Source organism: Vanessa atalanta, chromosome 4, assembly GCF_905147765.1.
Source record: "Vanessa atalanta chromosome 4, ilVanAtal1.2, whole genome shotgun sequence".
Classification (NCBI taxonomy): Eukaryota; Metazoa; Arthropoda; class Insecta; order Lepidoptera; family Nymphalidae; genus Vanessa; species Vanessa atalanta.
The window spans coordinates 5,361,867-5,388,831 of record NC_061874.1 but is presented as its reverse complement, the minus strand read 5'-3'; the positions used below and the strand labels follow the sequence as shown (position 1 = coordinate 5,388,831).

The 26,965-nt window shown below is 32.6% G+C and overlaps 2 protein-coding genes across 3 annotated transcripts in view; one reads left to right on the top strand and one right to left on the bottom strand.

Annotated features, from left to right (window-relative positions):
- LOC125077796 (phosphatidylcholine:ceramide cholinephosphotransferase 2-like) overlaps window positions 1–26,965 on the bottom strand; it is an 86,740-nt gene that overhangs the window by 38,489 nt on the left and 21,286 nt on the right. The gene's annotated exons all lie outside the window — the stretch shown is intronic.
- LOC125077794 (spondin-1) lies at window positions 1,343–20,307 on the top strand. 2 transcript variants are annotated; one of them, XM_047689855.1, is made up of 16 exons: window positions 1,343–1,485; window positions 1,952–2,133; window positions 3,415–3,667; window positions 3,773–3,896; window positions 4,450–4,604; window positions 4,894–5,072; window positions 5,310–5,440; window positions 5,740–5,962; window positions 6,491–6,662; window positions 6,920–7,110; window positions 7,201–7,461; window positions 7,752–7,922; window positions 16,598–16,714; window positions 17,113–17,216; window positions 19,795–19,915; window positions 20,209–20,307. In XM_047689855.1, the coding sequence occupies exons 2-15, from the start codon at window positions 1,974–1,976 to the stop codon at window positions 19,867–19,869; spliced, it is 2,316 nt and encodes a 771-aa protein (XP_047545811.1). In that variant the 5' UTR covers window positions 1,343–1,485; window positions 1,952–1,973; the 3' UTR covers window positions 19,870–19,915; window positions 20,209–20,307. The 2 variants fall into 2 exon arrangements, 1 of the variants encoding a protein (XP_047545811.1); XR_007120776.1 differs by having other exon boundaries at window positions 1,344–1,485; window positions 19,795–19,919.

The following is a 26,965-nucleotide window of genomic DNA, read 5'->3' as shown; positions in this document are numbered from 1 at the left end:
TGGCCATTTTATGCCTTGATTATTATTATTTACCAGTGTAAATAATAATAATCAAGGCATAAAATGGCCATTGGCCAATGAGCCAGTGCTCACACACCCTTCAAATCGAAACACAACTATACTAAGTATTGCTGCTTGACGGTAGAATATATTATGATAAGTCGGTGTCCCTACTAACAAAGGCTTGCACAATACCCTAACACCGAGTAAATATTACTAAATAAAACTACTGTGTTTGGTAGTTTTATTCAAAGTAATGGCATTCAAAGTAGTGATATCTAATAATGAGTAAATTAGGTAGCAAATGAAAGTTTACTCTGCTTCCTCAAAGCACTCAACTAACATAGCTCTATCAAAGAGTAAGTAGAGTCCAAAAATGAGCATATCCTGTCTGATCCGACGACAGTAGGCGTGCGGTATGCGAGCACGCGTCCAGTCTAGTAATCGGTAATGAGTAGAGTAGCCATCTACAAGTTCATACAAAATATGCAAATAAGTTTTAAATGATTAGGTAGGTTCATATTACCTTTTTTATTTAATTTTTCACGTGCTCAGTAATATAAATTATCCTAACGTTAAGTACCATAAAATCTATTTATATAAATTATTAGCAATCGCATAAAAATAAAATAGAAAATCTTATAAAATGAGTTTTGAAATAAATACAAAGTACGTTTATTGATATAACTGTGTAGTGGTATTAAAGCGATCAGAAGCAGCAGTTCCCAATTAATCAACAAATATGGTCGCACTACAAGTAAATGTGTGAGCGGCGGAAGAAGGTACTTGCCGGGAGCGACCAGCGCTGTCTTCGCCTCATTACCGGGACACGAGTTACTAAGGTGAGTACTTTGAAAGTTGTATTTTTGAATGAAAACCAATATATTGTAAAGTGATATAAATGTATGTGATTAGAAAAGTTTTTAACAAATTTTATAGCAAAGTTACACACACGTTACATATATATAGATTAATTGTCATCGAGTACTAGTTACATTTAAATGTAACCTGCCCTAGTTACCTACCACCCATTTACGTGACATCCCCAATTCTAAATTATCTAATACGACCTTGACACGCTTCTGTCTGACGTCATTACTACTATTAGGGCGAGCCATCTATACTTATTTATTCTAAGTAGCGTAACAACTTAGAACTTTTAAAAGGACTTTTAAATTAAATTATTTAAATTTAAATAAACTAGGTATCGACATTTTGCATCTACTACTACTACTACTAGGATATTTTTTTTGATAGGATACAAATTTGCATTTTGTCGTTGTCAATATTTATTTTGTAGTAAAATAAATAAATTGCCAGTCTGATATTTCTGGAATATTTAGCGACACGGGTTCAATATTTTTGTGCGATCGCGTCGCGGCAGCTAGCGCTTGACCACATGACATCTGACCCTTTATCGGCCGCCGCCTTCCTATCGCGCACTTCACATCCCGGCGCTGCTCATCATTCACATATTTCACAGTGGTAAGTTTTAAATTTTATGAAAAGCATAAATTAAATTTTAAAACCAATCTTAACGTCAGTCATCAGCAGTTACATTTTACGGGGTGAATAGTTAATAATAAATATTTAAATAAAAAACAATACCTATTTTAGTTTTATGCTTAGTAACTTCTAAATATACTTCTACTAGAAGCGAGAAATGTGTTTAAATTTTTAATTTAAAAGAAAAAAAGCATCATCTTTATTAACAATGTAATTTATACATAAGCTCTAGTGTTGTATTTTCTTATTATTAAGTTTATGATTAAATCCGAGCTAAGTAACGATGACATGTTCTAGATTCTAGAATGTACCGTGCCACATAATTGACTATGACGATGACAAATTTTAAGAGACCAATTAAAATAATATACGAGTATACAATCTCTATTTATTCTAAAGAAGAGACTATGTATTTTAAACGTAGGTATTTTCATTTTATTTAAAGTATGCGTGAGCTGTAAAGAACGATGCTGTGGGTCTTGTGCGCGGCGTTGCTGACATCAAGCGCACTAGGCTGCGAACTTGTTCCAGGGGAGGGGACTGGGCCAAAGTCTCCAGGAGACAACTTCTATCGGCTTATCATCAACGGTGACGTGGAGAGATATGCACCTGACCAGAGATATGTTGGTAAGATGTTAATGATAGCAATTATTAGACGATCATGTTAGATCTTGTTGTCTTAGATTTTCGCGATTATTACACATTGAAATAAAACTAGTTTTTAACGGATTTAATCGCGTATATTAATTATTTTTAACATCCCGACGTTTCGAGCACTTTGCAGTGTTCGTGGTCACGGGCAGATCTTTTCAGTTAACAGTAGGCAAAATGACAAAATAATGTCTCACGCCTTGCGTAGCTTCTGTTTTATTATCACGATCGTAAATAAGTAGTTAAATGCGAAACGATGCGGTTTATTTATAATTCAATTGAATATAATACATTGACACTTATCGTATAATGCACTGTTATTACTTATACACTACAATTAATTACAAAGTTGTTAGATAGAATAATTGTAAAGCCTAGAACAATGGCCGTTTCCAACGTTGCGGTAGTTTTATTCGAATGCAAGTCACGCATGCCCAGGTGCAAAGGAATTCATAGTGTTACAACGATCTCTACGTACATATCATCTCTACCGATAACTTGCAAAAGTTAAGGAGGAATTATAATTTTATATTCTGTGGTCGTGACCTAAATGATACTACACTATTTTTTGTTTTCTTCACGATAATTGCTATCTTAATGTCCTCAATATAACTGCATAAATTTTCAAAAAATACAAAGAGTACTTCGTACGTTTGAATGTATATGTTCAGAATAGTATGAAATATATAATATAAAAGTATCACACAAAGTATTCTTTTTTTAATTCTGCTTTATCATCTCCTTACAGGAAACCCGCATATTACGTACAGAATGTTACATATTAACTAAGATTAGATAAATAGACGTGTTTATGATTATAATTCATAAGGTCGTTTTTGCTCATGGCTTTATTAAGCCATACTTTATTTTATGAGACGTGAGGTATTTTCGTTGTCATTATATTCGATTGGTTTTTAAATAGCGGTAAAAACAAGAAACATAATGCAGCCTTTATCATCATACTTAGTCCGAGTATTATATGTGCCACAAAATACTGTTGTAATTGCTTTAAAATTGTTGTCATGTATTCAGTAATTTTTCAATAATCGTTTTTATTTCAATATATGTTACTGCATACGTTTCTCGGCATCAATCTTGGATTCTCGATCCTTTCAATTTTAGACATATTTTTCTGCCTTGAATATTGTTACATATATACCTCCTTTTGCAAACAACAAACATACATAGCGGTAAAGGCTGCTTATAACATAATGGCTATAATAAGATTGTAAATAACTAAACAAAATTTTGCTTCAGTGACACTCGTTGGTTCTCGCACCCACGATGTAGTGCAACAGTTCACTAGATTCCAGTTGACAATCGACCCACTGGATCCAGCGACTCCAAGGACTCCCCGCAAGCAAGGCCAGTTCCAGCTCTTCGCGGACACTCTCACTAAGTTCGATGAGGAATGTACTAACTCAGTGATAGAAGCTGACGACCTGCCCAAGACAGAGGTACAAGTCATGTGGAAAGCGCCACCGGCTGGTTCTGGATGCGTGATGCTAAAGTGAGTGATTTATTGTTTCTTAATTTGAATCCTGTATTGCTATTACGATTCATAAATAACGTCTACATTTTAATGAATTTAATTTGTGCTTTAACACATGTGCAGGGCGATGGTGTATGAAAATGCGAGTCGCTGGTACGCGGAGGACGGACAACTCACGCGTCGCGTATGCGAGGATACATCGGTGTCCGCGCCTGACTGCTGCGCCTGTGACGACGCCAAGTATAGGGTACGTGTTAGGAACTTGTAAATATACCAAAAATGATATTACAGTGGAAAATACTTTGTCTTTCGTTATTTATGCCCTTTTGACAATTAATCTCTACTTCGATTCATATTGGAAAAAAATGGTTCGTGTTTGTATTTATTATTGTACCTACATTATAGATTAAATTAATGGATTAAAGCCATAATAAGAAGCTTTTTTGTCAATTAAGAAGCTTTGATTTCAAGAAAATATATTTACGGGTCACATACTCGTAGAATTTCGTTCGTGGTCAAAATATTCCATTGCCCATAGACTGGTTGTGAATAATTAAAATGATTGATGTTCCTATTTATATTATTAGCAAACGCTTTTGCATTTGCACGTTTAGTATATAAAAGTGGTTAAGTATGTAATAGTTTGGTAATTTATTATTTAAGCAAGGTATCTATATCCAGATTCTAACCAAATATATGATGGATTTTTATGGCCGTTTTAGTGTAAAATAGTAATAAACATCCACACTTTCTCATTTATAACATAAGTGTTGATGAAGTAAAGGTATTTTTTCTTAAAGATGGTGTTCGAAGGACTCTGGAGCCCACAGACGCACCCTAAGGACTTTCCCGTGCAAGCTTTATGGCTTACTCATTTCTCTGACGTAATCGGAGCGACGCATCGTAAGAATTTTACTTTCTGGGGTGAAGGTGAAATCGCTACGGACGGATTTAGGTTTGTTTATATTATCTACAAAACATTAAATAACAATATATTACTTTACGATGATGATTTTTGTTATCCAAATTAAAGATTTCTAGCAATATCAATAATATCATCTTATAATATTATTCATTAAAAACTGCGAAATTTTATCGTTTATCATCGTATTACGAATATTTCAAAAACACCAAAATTTCACATATATTTTAAGTATATCTTGTAAGTAAGGTGACAATACGATACTTTTTGATAATTAATCAGAGTAATTATATTTCAATTTTTGCTGTGTCGTTTGGACCAGGTCACTTGCGGAGTGGGGTTCAGTGGGTTTGCTGGAGCGCGAGCTACGGCAGCGCGGTGCCGTGCTACGTTCGGTGGTGAAGGCTGCGGGCCTGTGGCACCCGCGTCTTAATCAGAACACCACCGCTTCTTTCACCGTAGATCGGAAGCGCAATTACCTGTCGCTCGCTTCCATGTTCGGTATGTTAACTAAGCACTTAAGTAGAACTGTTTATTTGTAAGATACTGAAAGATTTTACATTTAGATTTAGATTTTTACTCACATTAAAGTTATGCTATATCGAAAAAAAACCAAAAAAATTCAAACTATACGATAATTGTACTTTCTAAAATTCTTGTCCGTTAATTTCAAATGTTTCATATTTTTGGAATAGCACCAATCATTGCAGTTTTTTTAAAAGTAATGTAATTATTTAGGACCATCTCCGGACTGGGTGGTGGGTGTGAGTGGATTAGACCTGTGCAACAAGGACTGTACGTGGGTAGAATCGAAGGTCATCGATCTTTTCCCCTATGATGCCGGTACTGATAATGGCATTTCATACATGGTAAGAATACTACTGGATATCACATGAATATCGTATCGAACATACCAATTTTCTTTAATATTTGTATTTAATTTTAATTATAAAACATAAAATATCACATATTATAATACAAATGGCACATGGAGTGAGCGTAATATTAAAGTGATGCAACAAATACGAATACAAACACTAAAGCGAATGCAAATTCCCGGTAGTGTCTGTAGTAATTATCAATTTAATTAACAATGAATATGTCAATAAATAGTAATGAAAGTGATAGAAATTTTGCCATTTGACATTAATAAAAATTTCATTAACAGTCACCAAATTCTGAAACCGTTCCTCGTGAAAAGATGTACCGAATTACCACCATGTACCCCGAAGACCCTCGTGCCCCATTCTACAATCCGGATAAGAAAGAGATCAATCCAATGGCGAGACTCTATCTGACTAGAGAAAAGCTGATCTCCAGGTCGTGTGACGAAGAGACGCTGCAAAGTTTAGTGATTGAAGAGACTGAAAATACTGAGTCTACTAACAGACGTGAGTGACATATAATAAGTAAAATTAACTTCTAAGGTTTTCAATGCTTTTCAAATCGACACCTACAATTTGTACTACGCTAACTCGAATTTTAGTGAAAATCGTTTTTTTGTGCCAAGTTGCTTAAAATATGTTATTTTATATGTATTAATAAAATCGTGAAGAAATATACAAAATTTACGAAGTTACAAATTTATACAACGCTAACTAAAGGCAGATTTTGAAATCAATCAATTTATATTACGCTAACAATTATAAGCGGTGCGCACACTTTCGAGTTAGCGTCATATAAATTGTTGGTGTCGAAATTAAGTGTCATTAGACTGCGTTGAAAAGACGCAGTCTAATGACATACTATATAAATAAATATATATACTATATAAATAAATAAATATATAACAAACGCAACTGTTTAGTTTAGTTTATCTTCCTATTTATCGCTTGATATTTTTCTGATAGTTTACTTCAATGTCATTTAATTATTAATTGCCTGCTTTTTGTCATGACTTTTCGTTTCTGTGGTCGCAGCGGAGTGTGCGGTGACGGAATGGGAATCTTGGTCGGCGTGTTCGGTGACTTGCGGCAAGGGATTACGTATGCGCACGCGGCAGTACCGTATGCCGGAAAAAGCCCGTATGTTTGCGTGCGATCGGCAGCTCGTCTCCAAGGAAATGTGCGTTGCAGACGTACCGGAGTGCGAGTAAGTGGTGTCTTCCAATGTACATTAATAGATTTTTTTATTACTATTATTCTAGGTTTCACTTCAAGAAATTAATCCTTTTTATGCAAACAATCAAAGTTATTTCAGTGTTGAATAAAAAACGCCTTATATTTCACCTAATGCTTTAGTTTTTGTTGATAAGAAAATAAAGTCGAACTGTTTGAATAAAATCGTTTCCTAATACAAGTTTAATAAAACTAAACAAAGACTTGATAATATCTTGATTTTCCTAATAGAGGTGATGATGCAAACGAAGCCGAGCCAGACGATCTAGACGTAGCACCAGTCGAGGCTGGTGGTATCTGTGAGACATCAGAGTGGGGCGTCTGGAGCGAGTGCTCAGTTACGTGCGGTGTCGGTATCAGTACGAGGAGACGGTACTTCCTTAACCAGATGGGCAACAAAAAATGTCCATTAGTGGCACTTGGTAGGTTCATTGTAAAAGCATTTCTAACACGAAAAGCATAATAATGATGGTATTTTAAAATTAAAATCTAATAACATCGCAATTCCACAGAGGATAATCGTAAATGTATGGAGCCGCAATGTACGGAGGCGGATTTGGAAACAGATATCTCAGATCCGACATGTCCCACAAGCGAATGGGCGGCGTGGTCGCCGTGCTCAGCGTCTTGTGGGCGCGGCGTGCGCTTCCGCACGCGCTTGTTATTGGTGCCGGCAGAGCGCCAACAAGACTGTTCTACTCGTGTCGAGCTGCTGCAGCAGCGCCCGTGTGTGGAGCGAGAGGACTGCACTATTGACATGATGACAGCGAAACGTGAGTATCAAATTATATTATTCTTAATTCAAATAGGGTCATATTCAAAGTACTTTTGAATAGTCATGTTAGAGTATTGAAAATGTAAACGTCAAACAAGTCTACTAGTATGATTACTACTCACGTCTGTTAATTCTTTCTATTACTTACAAAATAAATTCAATTGGAAATTATGTCAAAACTAAATTGTCATGGGAAAAAAAAAGTAATTAAACAAAACCCAATAAATAGCTAGCCAGAGGAAATTGAGTTAGTGTGCAGCTGTAATAGTAACATTTTCGCTTATATAGGCATCTGTATGGAGTCTCCAGAGCAAGGTCCATGCCGCGGGCTTTACCAACGTTGGGCGTTCGCTGCGCAAAAGGGCATGTGCGTGCCTTTTAATTACGGTGGCTGTCGCGGGAACAGGAACAACTTCATTTCACAGCAGGACTGTCTCGATACCTGCAGCGTTATACTTGGTGAGTACTATAAAATGTATGTAGTACACATAGGTATGCGTACTCTCAGAAAGTAACAGAGTCAGCCCGGGTAAGGAAATGAGCGGTGCAGTCTCGTGTTTTGGAACGCACTGATTATTATAAATGAAATGAACATGAACACATAAAAATTATAATGAACGACATGCTGTAAGTAATAATAAATTTTATATTTTAAGAGATAATTGGTCGTTACTAAGGCTGATTGTAGTCACGCTATCGGTCAGAAAGGTGAAGACTCTTTGTTCTGTCACTCATTCGCGTTTTCTGTTGGTATTTATTTAGCACAACCACTTACGATTTATAAGTGTGTTAAATATTAGTACCTATGTTGCAATGCTATATGTTGACATACCTTATGTACGGTATTTTTATTAATACTCATAAGTCATAATATTACTAATAGCAGAAGAGATTATGTATAAAGCGCGTGGCACAGGTGTAGCAAATTGTTTGTGTGGTGAGTGAAATAAACTAAGGCCTATAAGGTATACTATGGATTTACTGTATAAAAATATACAACCATCACGGGACGCCCAGCAGACGCGATCATCGAAATTGATGGTTTATAACATAATTTACTATTAAGAAATAAATATCGAGTAAAATAATTAATTAAATACATATTTGTTAAAAAAATAACAATAGCTTTAGTGATCTATAGCTATGAAGTACATGTAGTATTCGCCTCAACCACCGCTGCAAGTAGACATTGGCGATGTCGAGAAGATAAGCCCTAAAGCGCGCTAATGTTTTACCTAAAAAAATCTATCAACTATTATAAAAAAAAATTACGAAAAATCAAATTATAACAACCTTCAATATTTAAGAATCTTGCAAATTTCGACATCAGGCCTAATCGAGGAAATGCAAAGGACATGAGATGACTTAATAATGCAAAAACCCAATGTTACTACCTCGTCACATGTAAAGCAGTGTATTTTATAGAGGACGGCGCCGACCAATGACGAGAGAAACCAGTGCGCCAACACTCAACTCAATAAACACAAAAGGTGATCGTTACCATACTCGGTCACGACACGATGTATTACAGAAATTAAAACATTCTATGTAGGATTTATATTTATTTATGTGACAAATATATTTTTCGCCTAATACATATCTTTAATAAATCTTTAGAAATCTACTGGTAATAATCTGTTCTTATGCTATTGATTTTTTGAACATTTAAGTTAGGATTTGGTAACATACAAACATAATTGTAATATCAAACACAGAAACACATTGCAACTTATCGGACGTCAAATGCTCAGAAAAAACAGTTTAATGATAAAGAGATGACACCCAACTGTTTTCACGAGAAAAACTTTTATAATATTGTTTTGAGAATTCATTTAAAATAAATGCCAAAGCTATTAATGATACGCGAAACGTGTCGTTCGTTACATCGGAAACACGTCTGTGTTGTGCCTGTGTGTACTTCCCTACCGATTAGGTATTACGCTATTGAACATAGTGTGCCGCAGAGCGTGCTACATTGTTTATGCGTTATTATTGACGAGCCCTATGACCTTGTGACGAGGCTTGGCGGGGGAGTTGTTCTTGTGTTTCGTAATCGAGTAATTTCTGTTCACAAAGAGATCGATTATTAAGATATTAAGCGGAAAATAAAAATAAACTCATCTTTCAAATAATATAATTGACAACATAAATAAATATTTTGTCAATTAAGGATATCATATCTTTGTTTGTAACAATATTTATTATTTTATTATTATTGCATTGACGATTTAAGGAATCGTTAAAAGAATCGTTATGCATTGTCACAAATGTCTAAAGGATCATTTAAAAGTCTGGCTTAAAAATAAAAATAGGAATTTTATAAAAAAATATATATTTATATAAAGCAGGATTTCAGAATTCAATTAATATCTTAACAGCTTGTTGATGAATGGAAGATTAGGCTGAACGGAAAAAAATATTGAAAAAGTATTTAATTTTACATTATGTCTATTATGCTAGCAAAGTATAAACACTCGCGGGTATATCGAAGATTAGGATATAATCGGAAAAAATCTCAACAAATGAATTTTACGTCGGTAGATCTCAGTTCATCTTTTTAAAGGATGAATTTTATCACATAGTCGACAATACTATGAGCCATTCGTGTGCTTTGGGAGTTTGTCAATCTTTATACGGTTCTGCTTGGTTTTATCTTGTAAATACTATAGCTGTCATGTAGTAGGTATATAAGGGTTATATATTTTAGTGCTTGTTAATTAGAATAAGTGTCACTTTCGAATCTAATCGATCGTATATGAATAATTTAATAAATTTACATTTACACAACGGGAGTGAAACATGTTATATTAAGCAAAAATTGTTTGTACACTAGTAATGTCAAAACATAATTAGTAAAGGAGAATTGCTTTCTGCTAAGGCTGTTATTAGTAAATAACTTTTTAACTAGTTGGGTTAACAAAGCAAGTAAATAAAATGTTTTTTCTAGATAAATAATTTTCCTTTGAAATAGAAATTTCAAATGGGCGCTGCGGTTCAGGTCATTACTATCTCCATATAAACCAACTCACAAATTTTACACTTTTTCTTTATAATATTAGTATAGATATTCGTTTAAGGATGGTAAACTGGTAAACACAGTCTGTGCATGTACAGCATTGGAATCGTTTCGGCATTTTATAAATATGTAAACGGTTTATATGTTTACAGAATTCATACATGAAAACGATATTTTAATTCTTGCCTTTGATGTTCAATAAAAATTGTTTTTGTACTCGACGTGATGTGAAGTAAAGAATGTATTTTTTATAGTATATCCTACCTATATTAGAATATTATAAGAATAATAAACAATTTTACAAAAAACTATTATCGTATATAGTTCTTGAACATCATATTTCACAGTACAAGGTAAGTGAATTTAAAAGTTGATGTGAGTTGATTGTGTGTGATGTTGTCTGGCATGCAGGCACATCACAGTCAATGTTGTTATATTATGACTATTGAAGTTATTATAAATTATTCTCTATAATATAATATTTTGTGAGGGTATACCTTCAGAAACTTTACCCTAACATACTCTTACAAATACCTCTTACGTAACAACCGTAAATATTTAAGAATCTTGCAAATTTCGACATCAGGCCTAATCGAGGAAATGCAAAGGACATGAGATGACTTAATAATGCAAAAACCCAATGTTACTACCTCGTCACATGTAAAGCAGTGTATTTTATAGAGGACGGCGCCGACCAATGTCGAGAGAAACCAGTGCGCCAACACTCAACTCAATAAACACAAAAGGTGACCATACTCGGTCACGACACGATGTATTACAGAAATTAAAACATTCTATGTAGGATTTATATTTATTTATGAGACAAATATATTTTTCTTCTTATAATAAATCTTTAGAAATCTACTGGTAATAATCTGTTCTTATGCTATTGATTTTTTGAACATTTAAGTTAGGATTTGGTAACATACAAACATAATTGTAATATCAAACACAGAAACACATTGCAACTTATCGGACGTCAAATGCTCAGAAAAAACAGTTTAATGATAAAGAGATGACACCCAACTGTTTTCACGAGAAAAACTTTTATAATATTGTTTTGAGAATTCATTTAAAATAAATGCCAAAGCTATTAATGATACGCGAAACGTGTCGTTCGTTACATCGGAAACACGTCTGTGTTGTGCCTGTGTGTACTTCCCTACCGATTAGGTATTACGCTATTGAACATAGTGTGCCGCAGAGCGTGCTACATTGTTTATGCGTTATTATTGACGAGCCCTATGACCTTGTGACGAGGCTTGGCGGGGGAGTTGTTCTTGTGTTTCGTAATCGAGTAATTTCTGTTCACAAAGAGATCGATTATTAAGATATTAAGCGGAAAATAAAAATAAACTCATCTTTCAAATAATATAATTGACAACATAAATAAATATTTTGTCAATTAAGGATATCATATCTTTGTTTGTAACAATATTTATTATTTTATTATTATTGCATTGACGATTTAAGGAATCGTTAAAAGAATCGTTATGCATTGTCACAAATGTCTAAAGGATCATTTAAAAGTCTGGCTTAAAAATAAAAATAGGAATTTTATAAAAAAATATATATTTATATAAAGCAGGATTTCAGAATTCAATTAATATCTTAACAGCTTGTTGATGAATGGAAGATTAGGCTGAACGGAAAAAAATATTGAAAAAGTATTTAATTTTACATTATGTCTATTATGCTAGCAAAGTATAAACACTCGCGGGTATATCGAAGATTAGGATATAATCGGAAAAAATCTCAACAAATGAATTTTACGTCGGTAGATCTCAGTTCATCTTTTTAAAGGATGAATTTTATCACATAGTCGACAATACTATGAGCCATTCGTGTGCTTTGGGAGTTTGTCAATCTTTATACGGTTCTGCTTGGTTTTATCTTGTAAATACTATAGCTGTCATGTAGTAGGTATATAAGGGTTATATATTTTAGTGCTTGTTAATTAGAATAAGTGTCACTTTCGAATCTAATCGATCGTATATGAATAATTTAATAAATTTACATTTACACAACGGGAGTGAAACATGTTATATTAAGCAAAAATTGTTTGTACACTAGTAATGTCAAAACATAATTAGTAAAGGAGAATTGCTTTCTGCTAAGGCTGTTATTAGTAAATAACTTTTTAACTAGTTGGGTTAACAAAGCAAGTAAATAAAATGTTTTTTCTAGATAAATAATTTTCCTTTGAAATAGAAATTTCAAATGGGCGCTGCGGTTCAGGTCATTACTATCTCCATATAAACCAACTCACAAATTTTACACTTTTTCTTTATAATATTAGTATAGATATTCGTTTAAGGATGGTAAACTGGTAAACACAGTCTGTGCATGTACAGCATTGGAATCGTTTCGGCATTTTATAAATATGTAAACGGTTTATATGTTTACAGAATTCATACATGAAAACGATATTTTAATTCTTGCCTTTGATGTTCAATAAAAATTGTTTTTGTACTCGACGTGATGTGAAGTAAAGAATGTATTTTTTATAGTATATCCTACCTATATTAGAATATTATAAGAATAATAAACAATTTTACAAAAAACTATTATCGTATATAGTTCTTGAACATCATATTTCACAGTACAAGGTAAGTGAATTTAAAAGTTGATGTGAGTTGATTGTGTGTGATGTTGTCTGGCATGCAGGCACATCACAGTCAATGTTGTTATATTATGACTATTGAAGTTATTATAAATTATTCTCTATAATATAATATTTTGTGAGGGTATACCTTCAGAAACTTTACCCTAACATACTCTTACAAATACCTCTTACGTAACAACCGTAAATATTTAAGAATCTTGCAAATTTCGACATCAGGCCTAATCGAGGAAATGCAAAGGACATGAGATGACTTAATAATGCAAAAACCCAATGTTACTACCTCGTCACATGTAAAGCAGTGTATTTTATAGAGGACGGCGCCGACCAATGTCGAGAGAAACCAGTGCGCCAACACTCAACTCAATAAACACAAAAGGTGACCATACTCGGTCACGACACGATGTATTACAGAAATTAAAACATTCTATGTAGGATTTATATTTATTTATGAGACAAATATATTTTTCTTCTTATAATAAATCTTTAGAAATCTACTGGTAATAATCTGTTCTTATGCTATTGATTTTTTGAACATTTAAGTTAGGATTTGGTAACATACAAACATAATTGTAATATCAAACACAGAAACACATTGCAACTTATCGGACGTCAAATGCTCAGAAAAAACAGTTTAATGATAAAGAGATGACACCCAACTGTTTTCACGAGAAAAACTTTCATAATATTGTTTTGAGAATTCATTTAAAATAAATGCCAAAGCTATTAATGATACGCGAAACGTGTCGTTCGTTACATCGGAAACACGTCTGTGTTGTGCCTGTGTGTACTTCCCTACCGATTAGGTATTACGCTATTGAACATAGTGTGCCGCAGAGCGTGCTACATTGTTTATGCGTTATTATTGACGAGCCCTATGACCTTGTGACGAGGCTTGGCGGGGGAGTTGTTCTTGTGTTTCGTAATCGAGTAATTTCTGTTCACAAAGAGATCGATTATTAAGATATTAAGCGGAAATTAAAAAAAAAATCTCATCTTTCAAATAATATAATTGACAACATAAATAAATATTTTGTCAATTAAGGATATCATATCTTTATTTGTAACAATTTTTATTATTTTATTATTATTGCATTGACGATTTAAGGAATAGTTAAAAGAATCGTTATGCATTGTCACAAATGTCTAAAGGATCATTTAAAAGTCTGGCTTAAAAATAAAAATAGGAATTTTATAAAAAAATATATATTTATATAAAGCAGGATTTCAGAATTCAATTAATATCTTAACAGCTTGTTGATGAATGGAAGATTAGGCTGAACGGAAAAAAATATTGAAAAAGTATTTAATTTTACATTATGTCTATTATGCTAGCAAAGTATAAACACTCGCGGGTATATCGAAGATTAGGATATAATCGGAAAAAATCTCAACAAATGAATTTTACGTCGGTAGATCTCAGTCCATCTTTTTAAAGGATAAATTTTATCACATAGTCGACAATACTATGAGCCATTCGTGTGCTTTGGGAGTTTGTCAATCTTTATACGGTTCTGCTTGGTTTTATCTTGTAAATACTATAGCTGTCATGTAGTAGGTATATAAGGGTTATATATTTTAGTGCTTGTTAATTAGAATAAGTGTCACTTTCGAATCTAATCGATCGTATATAATAATTTAATAAATTTACATTTACACAACGGGAGTGAAACATGTTATATTAAGCAAAAATTGTTTGTACACTAGTAATGTCAAAACATAATTAGTAAAGGAGAATTGCTTTCTGCTAAGGCTGTTATTAGTAAATAACTTTTTAACTAGTTGGGTTAACAAAGCAAGTAAATAAAATGTTTTTTCTAGATAAATAATTTTCCTTTGAAATAGAAATTTCAAATGGGCGCTGCGGTTCAGGTCATTACTATCTCCATATAAACCAACTCACAAATTTTACACTTTTTCTTTATAATATTAGTATAGATATTCGTTTAAGGATGGTAAACTGGTAAACACAGTCTGTGCATGTACAGCATTGGAATCGTTTCGGCATTTTATAAATATGTAAACGGTTTATATGTTTACAGAATTCATACATGAAAACGATATTTTAATTCTTGCCTTTGATGTTCAATAAAAATTGTTTTTGTACTCGACGTGATGTGAAGTAAAGAATGTATTTTTTATAGTATATCCTACCTATATTAGAATATTATAAGAATAATAAACAATTTTACAAAAAACTATTATCGTATATAGTTCTTGAACATCATATTTCACAGTACAAGGTAAGTGAATTTAAAAGTTGATGTGAGTTGATTGTGTGTGATGTTGTCTGGCATGCAGGCACATCACAGTCAATGTTGTTATATTATGACTATTGAAGTTATTATAAATTATTCTCTATAATATAATATTTTGTGAGGGTATACCTTCAGAAACTTTACCCTAACATACTCTTACAAATACCTCTTACGTCTCACATAGCTTGCTGGCGAACAGTAATATTATAATCGTACTAATCAAAAGACAATCAGGGTAAACTCACTAGTGACTGGCCAGTTAAGCCTCCTGCATAGTTTTGGTTAATAGTTTTTTTTTTCAGTTATACTACTTTGGCATAGTCCTTTATATAAATAGATAAATGATATTCAGTGGCGGACTAGCAGGGGGGCGGAAGGGTCGGCCGCCCCGGGTCTCCAGCCTTGGGGGGCCCCCAAATGCATCCCCGTTCCCCTGAACAAATCCTAAACAAGGCATTAAAAATGTACTTTATACTTAAATAATTTCATCACGATCAAAATACTACACTCTACAGCCATCTAGACTTTTTACACATAAACATATTATATATTTTACGGTTAAATAGAGAAAACATGATGTTATATACACTATATTTTCTCAAATTATAATTAAATAGATAAATACTTACTGTTTTTTTTAATAAAATTATCTCAAACTAAAAGAATAATAATTGTTAATAATAGATGAAGTAGTACTAGTAAATATTATGACTCGTAGACATAAATCTAAAGGAATGAATTTAAGTCACCATGAGTAAAACACTATGTCAACAAAAATTAACTCAATATCATAAACTCAAAATCTTCCGCATCACTTTCTTAATTCCATCATGATATTAAGAAAATGTTTTCGACTAATGAGATTTCATTGAATTTATTTACTTAATTTACTTCTTAACGATAAATGAAATTAAAATCATACTAAGTTCGAAAGATAATTTACAAGAAAAAGCTATTGAAAACGAAGTAAATAAATTGGTATATTGAGAAATTTCCCTGCAGTCACCTCTAAAACAAGAACAGCGTAAATAGATTAGTGAGTAAACAATACTACGAGTTCCTCACATTCGGATTTTAGAACTATTTCTAGCTCTACGAAACAGTATTTTAGAAAGATTGTCTGCCTTCCTTAGATTTTTTCTGTTAAAATGTTTCCTTTTAACTATTTTCTTTTAAATCAATATTTAATGAAAATGATGAAAATATAAATATTTTTTGTGTTTTCTTGTTCAATTAGGCGGAGCAGCCGGAACAGCCGCGGTGCCCCCGGCTGGCCAACCCGCACCCGCCGGCAATGCTCTCTTCGCTGGACTCAGCGTCAACTCCATCATTCCCGGAGCGCCAACAATCACTGGTAAAGAAACTGAGATCCACCTTTTATATTCTTCCATCATATATCTATACTCCTTGCATATACCTGTGAAGATCCATTTGAAGAAGAACAGTAACAATAGAAATGAATCTTGTGTGAATTTATTATTTAATTTTCGAGCATCTCGTTTTTCATTTAAATAATAACGTTGTATTAACAAATGAAGGTAACATATAAAATGATATGATAATCAAATATAATAATGTAAAATTCAAATAAACTTAAGCTACAATGGTGAGCTTAATTCAGTCTAAGTGTGTAAAGTAGCAAAATTCTTATACGTGACTTTGTTTGACCATAAATATTTTTTGGCTTCAAAATATCATATTGGTTTTCAAAATATCATATTAAGTATTATTCATTCCATATCTCGTTCGCAGGCTCCTCGCAATCAGCCGACTGTCAGTTGAGTGACTGGAGCGGGTGGAGCCGTTGCAGCGTCACGTGTGGTATCGGTTACCAGGAGCGCTCAAGGACGATACTGGTGAGATTATTTACCGTATATGATGAGAAAATAAAGTAATGGACGTATCGCATGTCAGTAATCTCGCTAGCGGATAATAGTAATGAGCATTAGGTGCGAAGGGGAACACAGATAATTTATTATGTAATTATATTGAATCATACTTAAATAGCTGTTGTTAATGTGTAAATAATGTTATCCAACGTCCACTCTTAGAATTTTAAATGTATGTACGTGAATGTAAAGGTGAGGATTTTGGACTGAAACATTCTGTTAAAGTTTTTGCGTTTATAGTCTTTTGTACTTTCTTTTTTAACGATGCGTCCTAGACTTTACCGGCAATTTTACAAGGAATATTATTGTCAATTTTACTTGTAACATAATACTAAGGTTGATGTAATAAGAGATGAGGTAATGCAGCTATTCTCTGTTTGAAAGACCAATGGAACGCTTTATATCGTGGATAAATTTCATCTTCATCTGCACTGTTATCATTATTATTTGCACAGTAAATGTCTCGCTGTCGTACAAAGTATATGTATATATAACAAATAGAGAAGCATAATGCGTCGGTACGTGCGTAGGTCTATAAAAAAAGTAGCAAGTGGCCCTTGACTGAGACATTACATTCCTCATACCCTATAAAACTATATTTACCGCTAGAAGTAACCAAAAAAATAACAGATTATATTTAGAATTCCTTGCAAGTTCATTGGTTCTCGTTATTTATTTTTGCACCATATTGTATTTTATATATATTGAACCCTAAATCGTTGCTAAATTAAATTAATTTTGTTTTTATCCGACCTCAACAGTCCCGATATTTATTAACGGTATTTACTTTTAAGTTTTTTTTTTTTTAATTATAGTTGCGTGCGATTTATTTATTAATAATAAGTTAAACGAAAATAGCCTCTAAATATAAGTGAGTATGAAGTTTCATAGAGTAATGCCCTCTACAATATGTACGATGCGGGATAGCGGAAACACACCATAACTCAGAACTGCTTTGTGACATGTTTTAATGTCATTTAGCAAATCATTCAAATATGCGTTTGTAAAATAATTGCCATTTTTTTAAGGAGATCGGACATTTTAGCAAATAACAAGTCATTTAAATTATTATAAGTCTGAATTTCTTTTAATATTATTAAAAATAATATTGTTTTTCTTGAAAATTTGTAAAAATCTGCTACGAAGGTGTCATGCGTAAACCGAAAGTATGGAACGTTAGGAATAAGTGACATTCACCTTTTAGTGTTATTCCATTTGTGCGGCCTTTGTGATTTTTGGAAGTTTTCATAATACCATGGCCAAGCCTGACGTCGCGACGACGGGGCGAGAATTCCAATTGCTTGTCGCTATGGCATTGAATACTTTAACAATAATACCAATTTTAACTGTAAAATGCTTCATTCTGTGTTGTATATGTGGTTGAATTTTGTTTACTCTAAGTTTGTTTTTATAAAAAGGACAAAAAGAGATTTTCAGAAGTATACGTTATAACTATTCATTGCATTTAATATATGTCCATATTTTTACTGTGTTAATACAATAAGTCGCACGTCGACATTGGCGAAATAATCTGTGCCCTCTTGGCACAAATAAAAGCCAGAATAAAAAAAAATATAATACAATAAGTACATCAAATCAATACTGTCGCGTGAATACAAGAAATTAATCCATCAACGGACTTGATTATTACATCATACTCGGGTATTTTAATGTAATGCCGCATCAATAAAGGCAATTAGCCGTTTAATGCAGTGGTTTGCCAAGGTTATATAAATTGAGATTTATTTATGCGTGTATTGTAATTTAGGTATATTACTTTCAATCTTCAAGAGCAGTCGTTAATTTAATTTCGATAGCTGGAAGATAATTATTTGTAATATATGATTGAGATCATTACATTCTCATTTCTTTATCAGTGAATATAAAAATGTTTGATAATACCTGTAGGTTCACATCAAACTATAAACAAACGTAAAGTAATGTTACGTACGTAAATATATGTTTTGTGGCATTCGCTATTTTTTTAATTTACTTGAATTGGATTGAGTGCCAAATTATAGTTATTGGTCCTATTCATAGGACGATATGATTGTAGGTAATATAATTTTTTTGCATAGTATATTCCAATCGAAGCAGGATTAAAGGTAAACAAACCTTATAGGTATTTACGTATTTCGTAGTTCTTGTTTGATATCTTTATTTATAATACAATATTATTCCAATCTACTTCTTGTATCTACTTTAACAAATTCCGATAATAGTTTCGCCGACGTTCCAAGTGACCTTTTTTTCGCAAATCCATGAAAAATATATTATATCTATATATATAGATTTTTCACACTCTCGACCAAGTATATCGTACAAATTTAGTTCATTTGGCTTTTCTACTCTTGTTGTTGATCTCAGTTTTACAAGTAGTATAAAATAACGCTGGGCGTGACTAAGATATTGTAAATATATATTTTTGACGGACTTTTACAATTTCTCAATACATTTGATATGTATTATTAAAGATTATTTGTTAATATATATATTTAAATATGTTTACAATGTACTATATTTATATAATGTATTTCATATAAAGTCTCAGCCTGGTCCGGGCGGCGCGCCCTGTCCTACTCGCCTCACACGACGACGCCGTTGCTCGCGCGTGTGTTAGTGTCGCGAAAAATGCAGCAGTCTTCTGACCACTCATTGGAATCACAGTAAGTAGCCTGTAAATGTCTTACTATGGGGCAAAGCAAAAATTAATCTAATAACCTTTCAATATATTCCACGCTGCTCCGATGCGGGTCCGTTGATAGTTGATATATATGTAATTCCTCACGGTGTGTTCCTTCACCGCCGAGCAGGAGCACATCATTTATTAATGTTAATATTTCATAAACTAAATTTTAACTTACCTTCTGATGTTTCTCATATTTACATTGACAAGCCTTTTAAAATCTGCCTTTCGTTATAGTCAAGATGATCTTTAAATACTCTAATTTGTTTTCAGCAAGCAAGTATATTCAGATACAGTAATCGACGAGTGGCTTCTACTTAATACTCATTTGTTTATATTTTTAAGAAATACATAATATATTTTAGCAGGAAATTTGTTTTATTATTACTGATCTTTCAATGAATCCCAAAAAATAATACGAGTATATAAATACTTAGATTTCGTTTAGTAAACACGTCTGAAAATAAAAACGTAGTTGGAGCAACATAACATTATTGTAACGTTCCTTCAAATACGCTTTTATGTGTATGTAGTTTATAGTATGCGTCCTACTATGGAGCGTAGATAAACGTTTTCTCGTGAGAAGTGTTTCAGATTATTTTACCATGCTGCTTCAGTGTGAAACATCCTGGTTTGCGGTTTCACGATTTTTTCCTTCACCACCGAACATGATGTCAATAAAAAGCACATGAAAAACAGAGGTGTTTGTCTAAATAAAATCCCTGGATCTTCGATTAAAATCTATAATTATGTTAAATAGGCCATCTCGATATTAATAAACACAATTGAAATAGTTTAATAAAAGAATAATACGGGTACAACTACAGCCTTAACTAGACCATTTCACGTAGAATATGTGATGTGGTGGTACCTACCCAGATGGGCTTGCATGAAGGCCAACCAAGTGACAAAGCCCTACAACTATCGACAAGGAAGTCAAATATATACTATAGCTATTTCGTATTACTTACTACCTGTTAGCTTCTAGTAGTTGAAGCTAACAGCAGCAGCAGTCAATCAGAAGGAAATCTTTTTTTTTTTAAACGGTGTTAGTACAAAAATGTGTTGTTTCATGAGTTGGACACTCAGCATACTTTGGTTGCCATACGTGATAAGTGATCATCGTCCACACAAATATTTCGTAATCGTCACTAACTACAATGACACAACTATCAATATAATCTATAAAATACACTTAACATATGAGCGCGGTAAAATTTGTGTCTATATTAGCATGCCTCATACTTTAAAAGTATCTGAAACATAGGCTTATAAATTAATTGGATTGATTCAATTACTTCTAACTACTTAATGTGAGTAAGACAATGATATGGCGGTGATTCGTGAAAATTTGTAAGTTCGAGTGTGCTCTAAACCATAGGATATAAATTATCTCATGTGTCTGTAATTATACTTTACTCTGTATTACGTCGCATTGCTTTTTGAACAGATTAATGTTTGTTGTTTTTTATAACAATTTTGAATATTATGAATGTTGCCAGTACTGAATGTTGGAATTGAATGTATTCAAAATAAAATAAATATCTCTATAGTGGGAGTGTATGACATTGATAGATCATACAAAGTACAAGATCATACTAGAAAAATACAATGAAATGTTTGAATATTCGTTTAGCAACATTAAAATATATTTTATTTTATAAAACCTGACCTAACTAAAATTTTATATTTAAAACGTGAACGCTTTTAAGTTTCAATTTCACTCTGCGATGTATTTAAATCATTACAATCTTAGATCATAATTACATTATTGGAAAAACCAGCGTTTGAACTTTTTTCTAATAATTATAATAATAATAAATTAAACATTTTATCGTTTCCTAGACCATAAAATCTAGACAACTTCCTGTGATTTCAACAACAGTGAATGGCATTGAACAACAATTGATCTCGTAACTAATCCTTGGCATTCACTAACAATCCGAACAAACTTTACGATTAGTGTTGTTCTCATAAAATAAATTGTTATTGTACTTTTAATAATGTTGCAGTTTTTTCGCTCTGATGGTGATTGTCTATTAAGATGTTTTTGTGTGATTTTTTCATTATTTAATGTGAGGAACCGTAAGATTATTGTAGTAAGCTGTTAGTTTAAGAATGTTTTTTGTAAAAACATAGTAAAACTTAAAAGCGTAGCTTTTTATTTATTAACTTTGAAATCACGTATATAATAAATTTCGCTTATATTTTACAATTTAATTAATATATTTAGTTAACCTTATGATCTTCTACAACAATTTGATATTGGACAAATCAGAATTTTGAATGGAATTATATAGTATATTGAAAATTTCTTAAGACCCGATACATTTCTAGCGGATTTATTGCTGCTGGCACTTTAGTAAAATAACTAAATTAAATAAAAATCTTATTAAAGTAAAATTAATGATAATTGCTATTTTTTTTTAGTAAACAAACCGTTTTGCCTTTGTTAAAAATGTAAGGTCGAAGAGCAAAAACATTTGAACAAAATGATAATTATTTTTAAAAGAAGTTTGACCCTCGCTTGCTAGATGAATCATCGGAGATTAATAGATTGTTGATCGATGATTATTTTCCTTTCTATAAATTATCGTTTTTCAAGAAAACACTTTGTATTTGAACATAGCATTATAGTAATGCTTTCAATAAATGTGGGGTTCTTTTAAAACAAAAAGCTGAAATAATCCCGTGGAGTTCTATGTTATCTTCAAATTCAAGAAAGTTCATTGAGTTTTCATGTGCTCAATTTGTAATTAAAAGCACGTTCAACGATAAAGGAAATTATTGGGAGGAAACCTGTGTGCATGTGTGGAATAAAATTCTGCCACGCACTTGACTAGAATTGCAGAACTTCTGAATATCAAGCAGAGGTACTTTTTTTATTATTAAAACTTTGAGGAGAAGGTTTGGAACATATTCCACCACGCTGCTCCGATGCAGGTTGGTTGAATATACATGTGGCAGAATTTCGTTGAAATAAGACAAATTCAGTTTTCTTAACGAATTTTTTCTTCACCGCCGAGCACGAATTATAAACACATGAAATTCAGTGGTGCTTGCCTGGGTTTGAACCCGAAATCATCGGTGCACGCGTTCTAACCACTGAGTCATCTCGGCTCGTTATCATATTGCTTTTAGGCGGTAGAATATCTGATGTGTGGGTGATACTTACTCTCAGGTTTGCAAAAAGTAAAACAGTTAATTTTTAGATGTTTTTTTTTTGAAAATATTGGACAACATCGCAATTGTATTGCAATGTTGTTTAATATTGGTGGTTCCGTATCGTAGTGGTTCATATCGCACGGTCAGGGTGGCGCTTGATTTCGGGGGCGTTGTTTTTAGCGAAAACGAATTGCGAATTCCAATTGAGTTATTATTAAACCAATGAAATTTAAGTTTATTAAATATATAATTATATTAAATATATAATTTATGTATTTATGTTATGTAAATATATTGATACATTTACGTTGTTTGAAAGATTCTCTAATTTTCAACTGTTTAAAAACATCTTGTCGCCTTCGTTCCCATCGTTATTTTTAAATTACAAACAAGCTGCTATCATTAAAGACCCTTGCTGTAACTGATTGACTTGGTCTTAGCCATCGCTTTTAGTAAGTTTTTTCAGGATATCTGTCCGTTTCTGAATAATTCATTCATTTCAATAAGAAACGATTAAGTAGAGTTAGGGGTAACCGTTGTGTATAGGAAATAGAAAGTTATAACAATTTACATATATCTTTACCTAAATCTAACGTACGGTTTGTGTGAAGACGATTCGAATATCATGCCATAGATTTTTAGTCTAGAAGCAACAGTATTTTTAACTTTACGACTTCCTTACACGCGTTATAAAATAAAGAAATACATTAAGGACGCGGTAATTTTCCGCATCTTCGTTAAAGAATTTTTCCTGCGAGTATCGTTTACGTCGAGTCATTTCCGGTCTTGGATTTATCCTATAAGAATTCATCACACTCGAAACTCACTGCAAAAACGAAAGGTAGTTATTTATAATATTATTAAAAAAAGAATACCGCATCAAAATAGAGTATCACCGTAAGACAGTTTTCGTGATTTCACTATTTAAGTGACTGTGACTGTGAGGTGGACTGAGAGGTGAGTGAGGTGACTGTTGTTGAAGTTGTCGAATAAAATTGTGTCGACCAATAGATATGGATACCCGTATAAAGTCGGGTCTTGTAGCTAGTAATACTATTTATATAATATTATATAGTTATAACTATATTATGGTGATGAGGACATATCCTACTGCCCGGTTTCAACATTGGCGAACTCAGCGAAGACTTTGCACTGAAAGCATTATAGAAGATAAGTGTGAGTACAAAAGGCCACATCGCACATACCTTAACTCCGAACTTCTTGGCAATAACTCGAATACTCAAATCACTTTTAACAACCCGACCTGGGATTCCAAGCTTTAAAATCTGCAATCGAATATACTATCCACTGAACCAAGTCATTTATACAATTAAATACATATATTGTTAAAATATTAATATAATATGATGATAAAGTAAATTTATGCAGAATTCCTGTATTAAGAGTATAGTAGGTATATAAAGTTCTTTGAGAAATAATTATGTATAACCTAATTATAATCGTAATCTTTAATGTTATCTTCTGTCTGTCACCTTTTCACGGCCTTACTACTGAACCGAATTTGATGAAATGTAGCAAAAAGTATGTAGCAAACTTGAATCTAAGGAAGGTGCACGTTATTATACATATAACCTGACGACCAACCCATTAAACGCGAGAGTCTCGAAGCGATAACTAGTAACCAATTATTTTATTAACTGATGTAAAACAGTCAAATCTAAAAAAATAAAAATATTTTATAGACTTATACAAATACAATTATATTGTCAAGCGTTGCCAAGAACTGGCAATAAACTCCTACTGAGTAACTGTCATCAAAAATAACAAATTTATTTGTATTCATTTATATGACAATTATTATCAACGAGGCCTTAATTAAACAAAAATTAAAATTAAAAATAGATACTGTTCATGACCGCGTGGAATGGGATCAGTAATGTCTTTGTATTTCGTACAAAATATTTATGAATTTCTACGCGTGATCATTCAATGCATGCCTTTTTGTCAGATATATATTCTGATACGGAGTAATAGGCTTTACAATGAAACCTTATATCGGATTTGATCTCTTATAGAATATATTTAGACAATCCTTGTTAATAGTTCAAACGTAATGACATTCCACAATCTCGATGTGATGTAAAAGGTAATCCAGTATAATACATGATGTAGAGCTTGATATTTCATATCAAAGACCAGAGCGTTAATGATGTTAGGTTATAATAACACTCCATATTATATAACAAAGTCCTCCGCTGCGGCTGTCTGCCTGTCTGTCTGAATTTGGAACCACCAAATAGAATTTCATACGGTTTTTGCCAATGGATGGCGAGGTTACCACGGGGAAGATTTGGGTCCATAATTCCTTAAAGTTTTCTTCGAATAGGCTGAAAAATGACGATGATTGTTGAAGATTATTTTTTGGTGGAAAAAATCCTGTCTATTGCGGCCTTTTCTTGCGAGCGTGCATTGTGTGTTTAAGAATATATATATTACAACATTAACAGCTTGTAAATTTCCCACTGTTGGGCTAAGGCCTCCGCTCCTTTTGAGGAGAAGGTTTGGGGCATATTCCACCACTCTGCTCCAATGCGGTTTGGTGGATACACATGTGGCAGAATTTCATTGAAATTAGACACATGCAGGTTTACCTTCACCGCTTGGTACGAGATGAATTATAAACACAAATTAAGCACATGAAAATTGGGTTAAGATGCACACATTCTACCCACTGGGCTATCTTGGCTCACTTATTATATATATAGAACTAAGATAAAAAACGTTTCATATAGACCCTTGCCAAGTCGAGACGGAAGATCTCTTATAACGTGACAATAATTTATTTTCTAATATTAACCATAAATTCATATTTACATCAATATACGCGATACAAAGCAGATGTCCTCCCACATTTTCTTCCTAAATACAATTAACCTTCAAAATCGGTCGCTCTTGACCTACAATCACTAAGTCCGTGCGTACTGACGTCACCGTCTGGATTCTGTGACGTCATCGTGTTATGGGCCGACCTTATAGACCAATGATTGTCTTGGGATAGTTGTAATCTTCATAGTATGTCATTTGAACCCTAATATGATTTCAGCACAAAAAAAAAATTGTATATGAGGTAACATGTACATTAATTTAATTTGGTTAAATAACAAAATATATTACAAAATGTATCGAATGGAAGACAAAACTTTTTAAAACTACTTTTAGGTAAATTAACCAAATTAAGAGAAGACTTTCGAATTAATTTATTAGTTTGAAACCTTAGTTAATATAAATAGTTTAATTTTATGTGACAATTATTATTTGGTAACTACATTTATTTTAACAAAAACAAATTTTATAATACTTCGTGAAATAATGGCCATTTGTATAGTTAACGATGCGTATTGGTATACTTATTCAGCAAACATTAAATAAAAGGCTGAAATAAACAATTTATCCAATTACTCGGTCCGCTGGTGAAAGAGATCGCTCATATCAACATCAGACAATGGCAACCAGGCCCAACAATGAAATGTACCAGTATTTTATATAAAATACTGATTTATTTTTCATTACCAGTAGGTATATACGCCATCAAAAGAATCTCGAGACTCGTTATAAAACTATTTTGAGAGGTGATTTATTATTTTTTTAATTTAAAAAAACCTAAATGTTTAAGCATGAGTATAAAAAGAGTTATTTCATGACTTTCCAGGATATATTTAATTTATTGTATTTGATTGACATGACATGACTTTTACGAATAATAAACAAAATATAATATTCTTAAAAAATGCTATAATTTTTATTGTAGCTTCCCCAGCCATTTTGTAAGAAGAAACTTGAAACTCGCCGCAGAGTACGAGCGTGAAATATCAGAATATGTATATTTTGACCATAATAACTATAT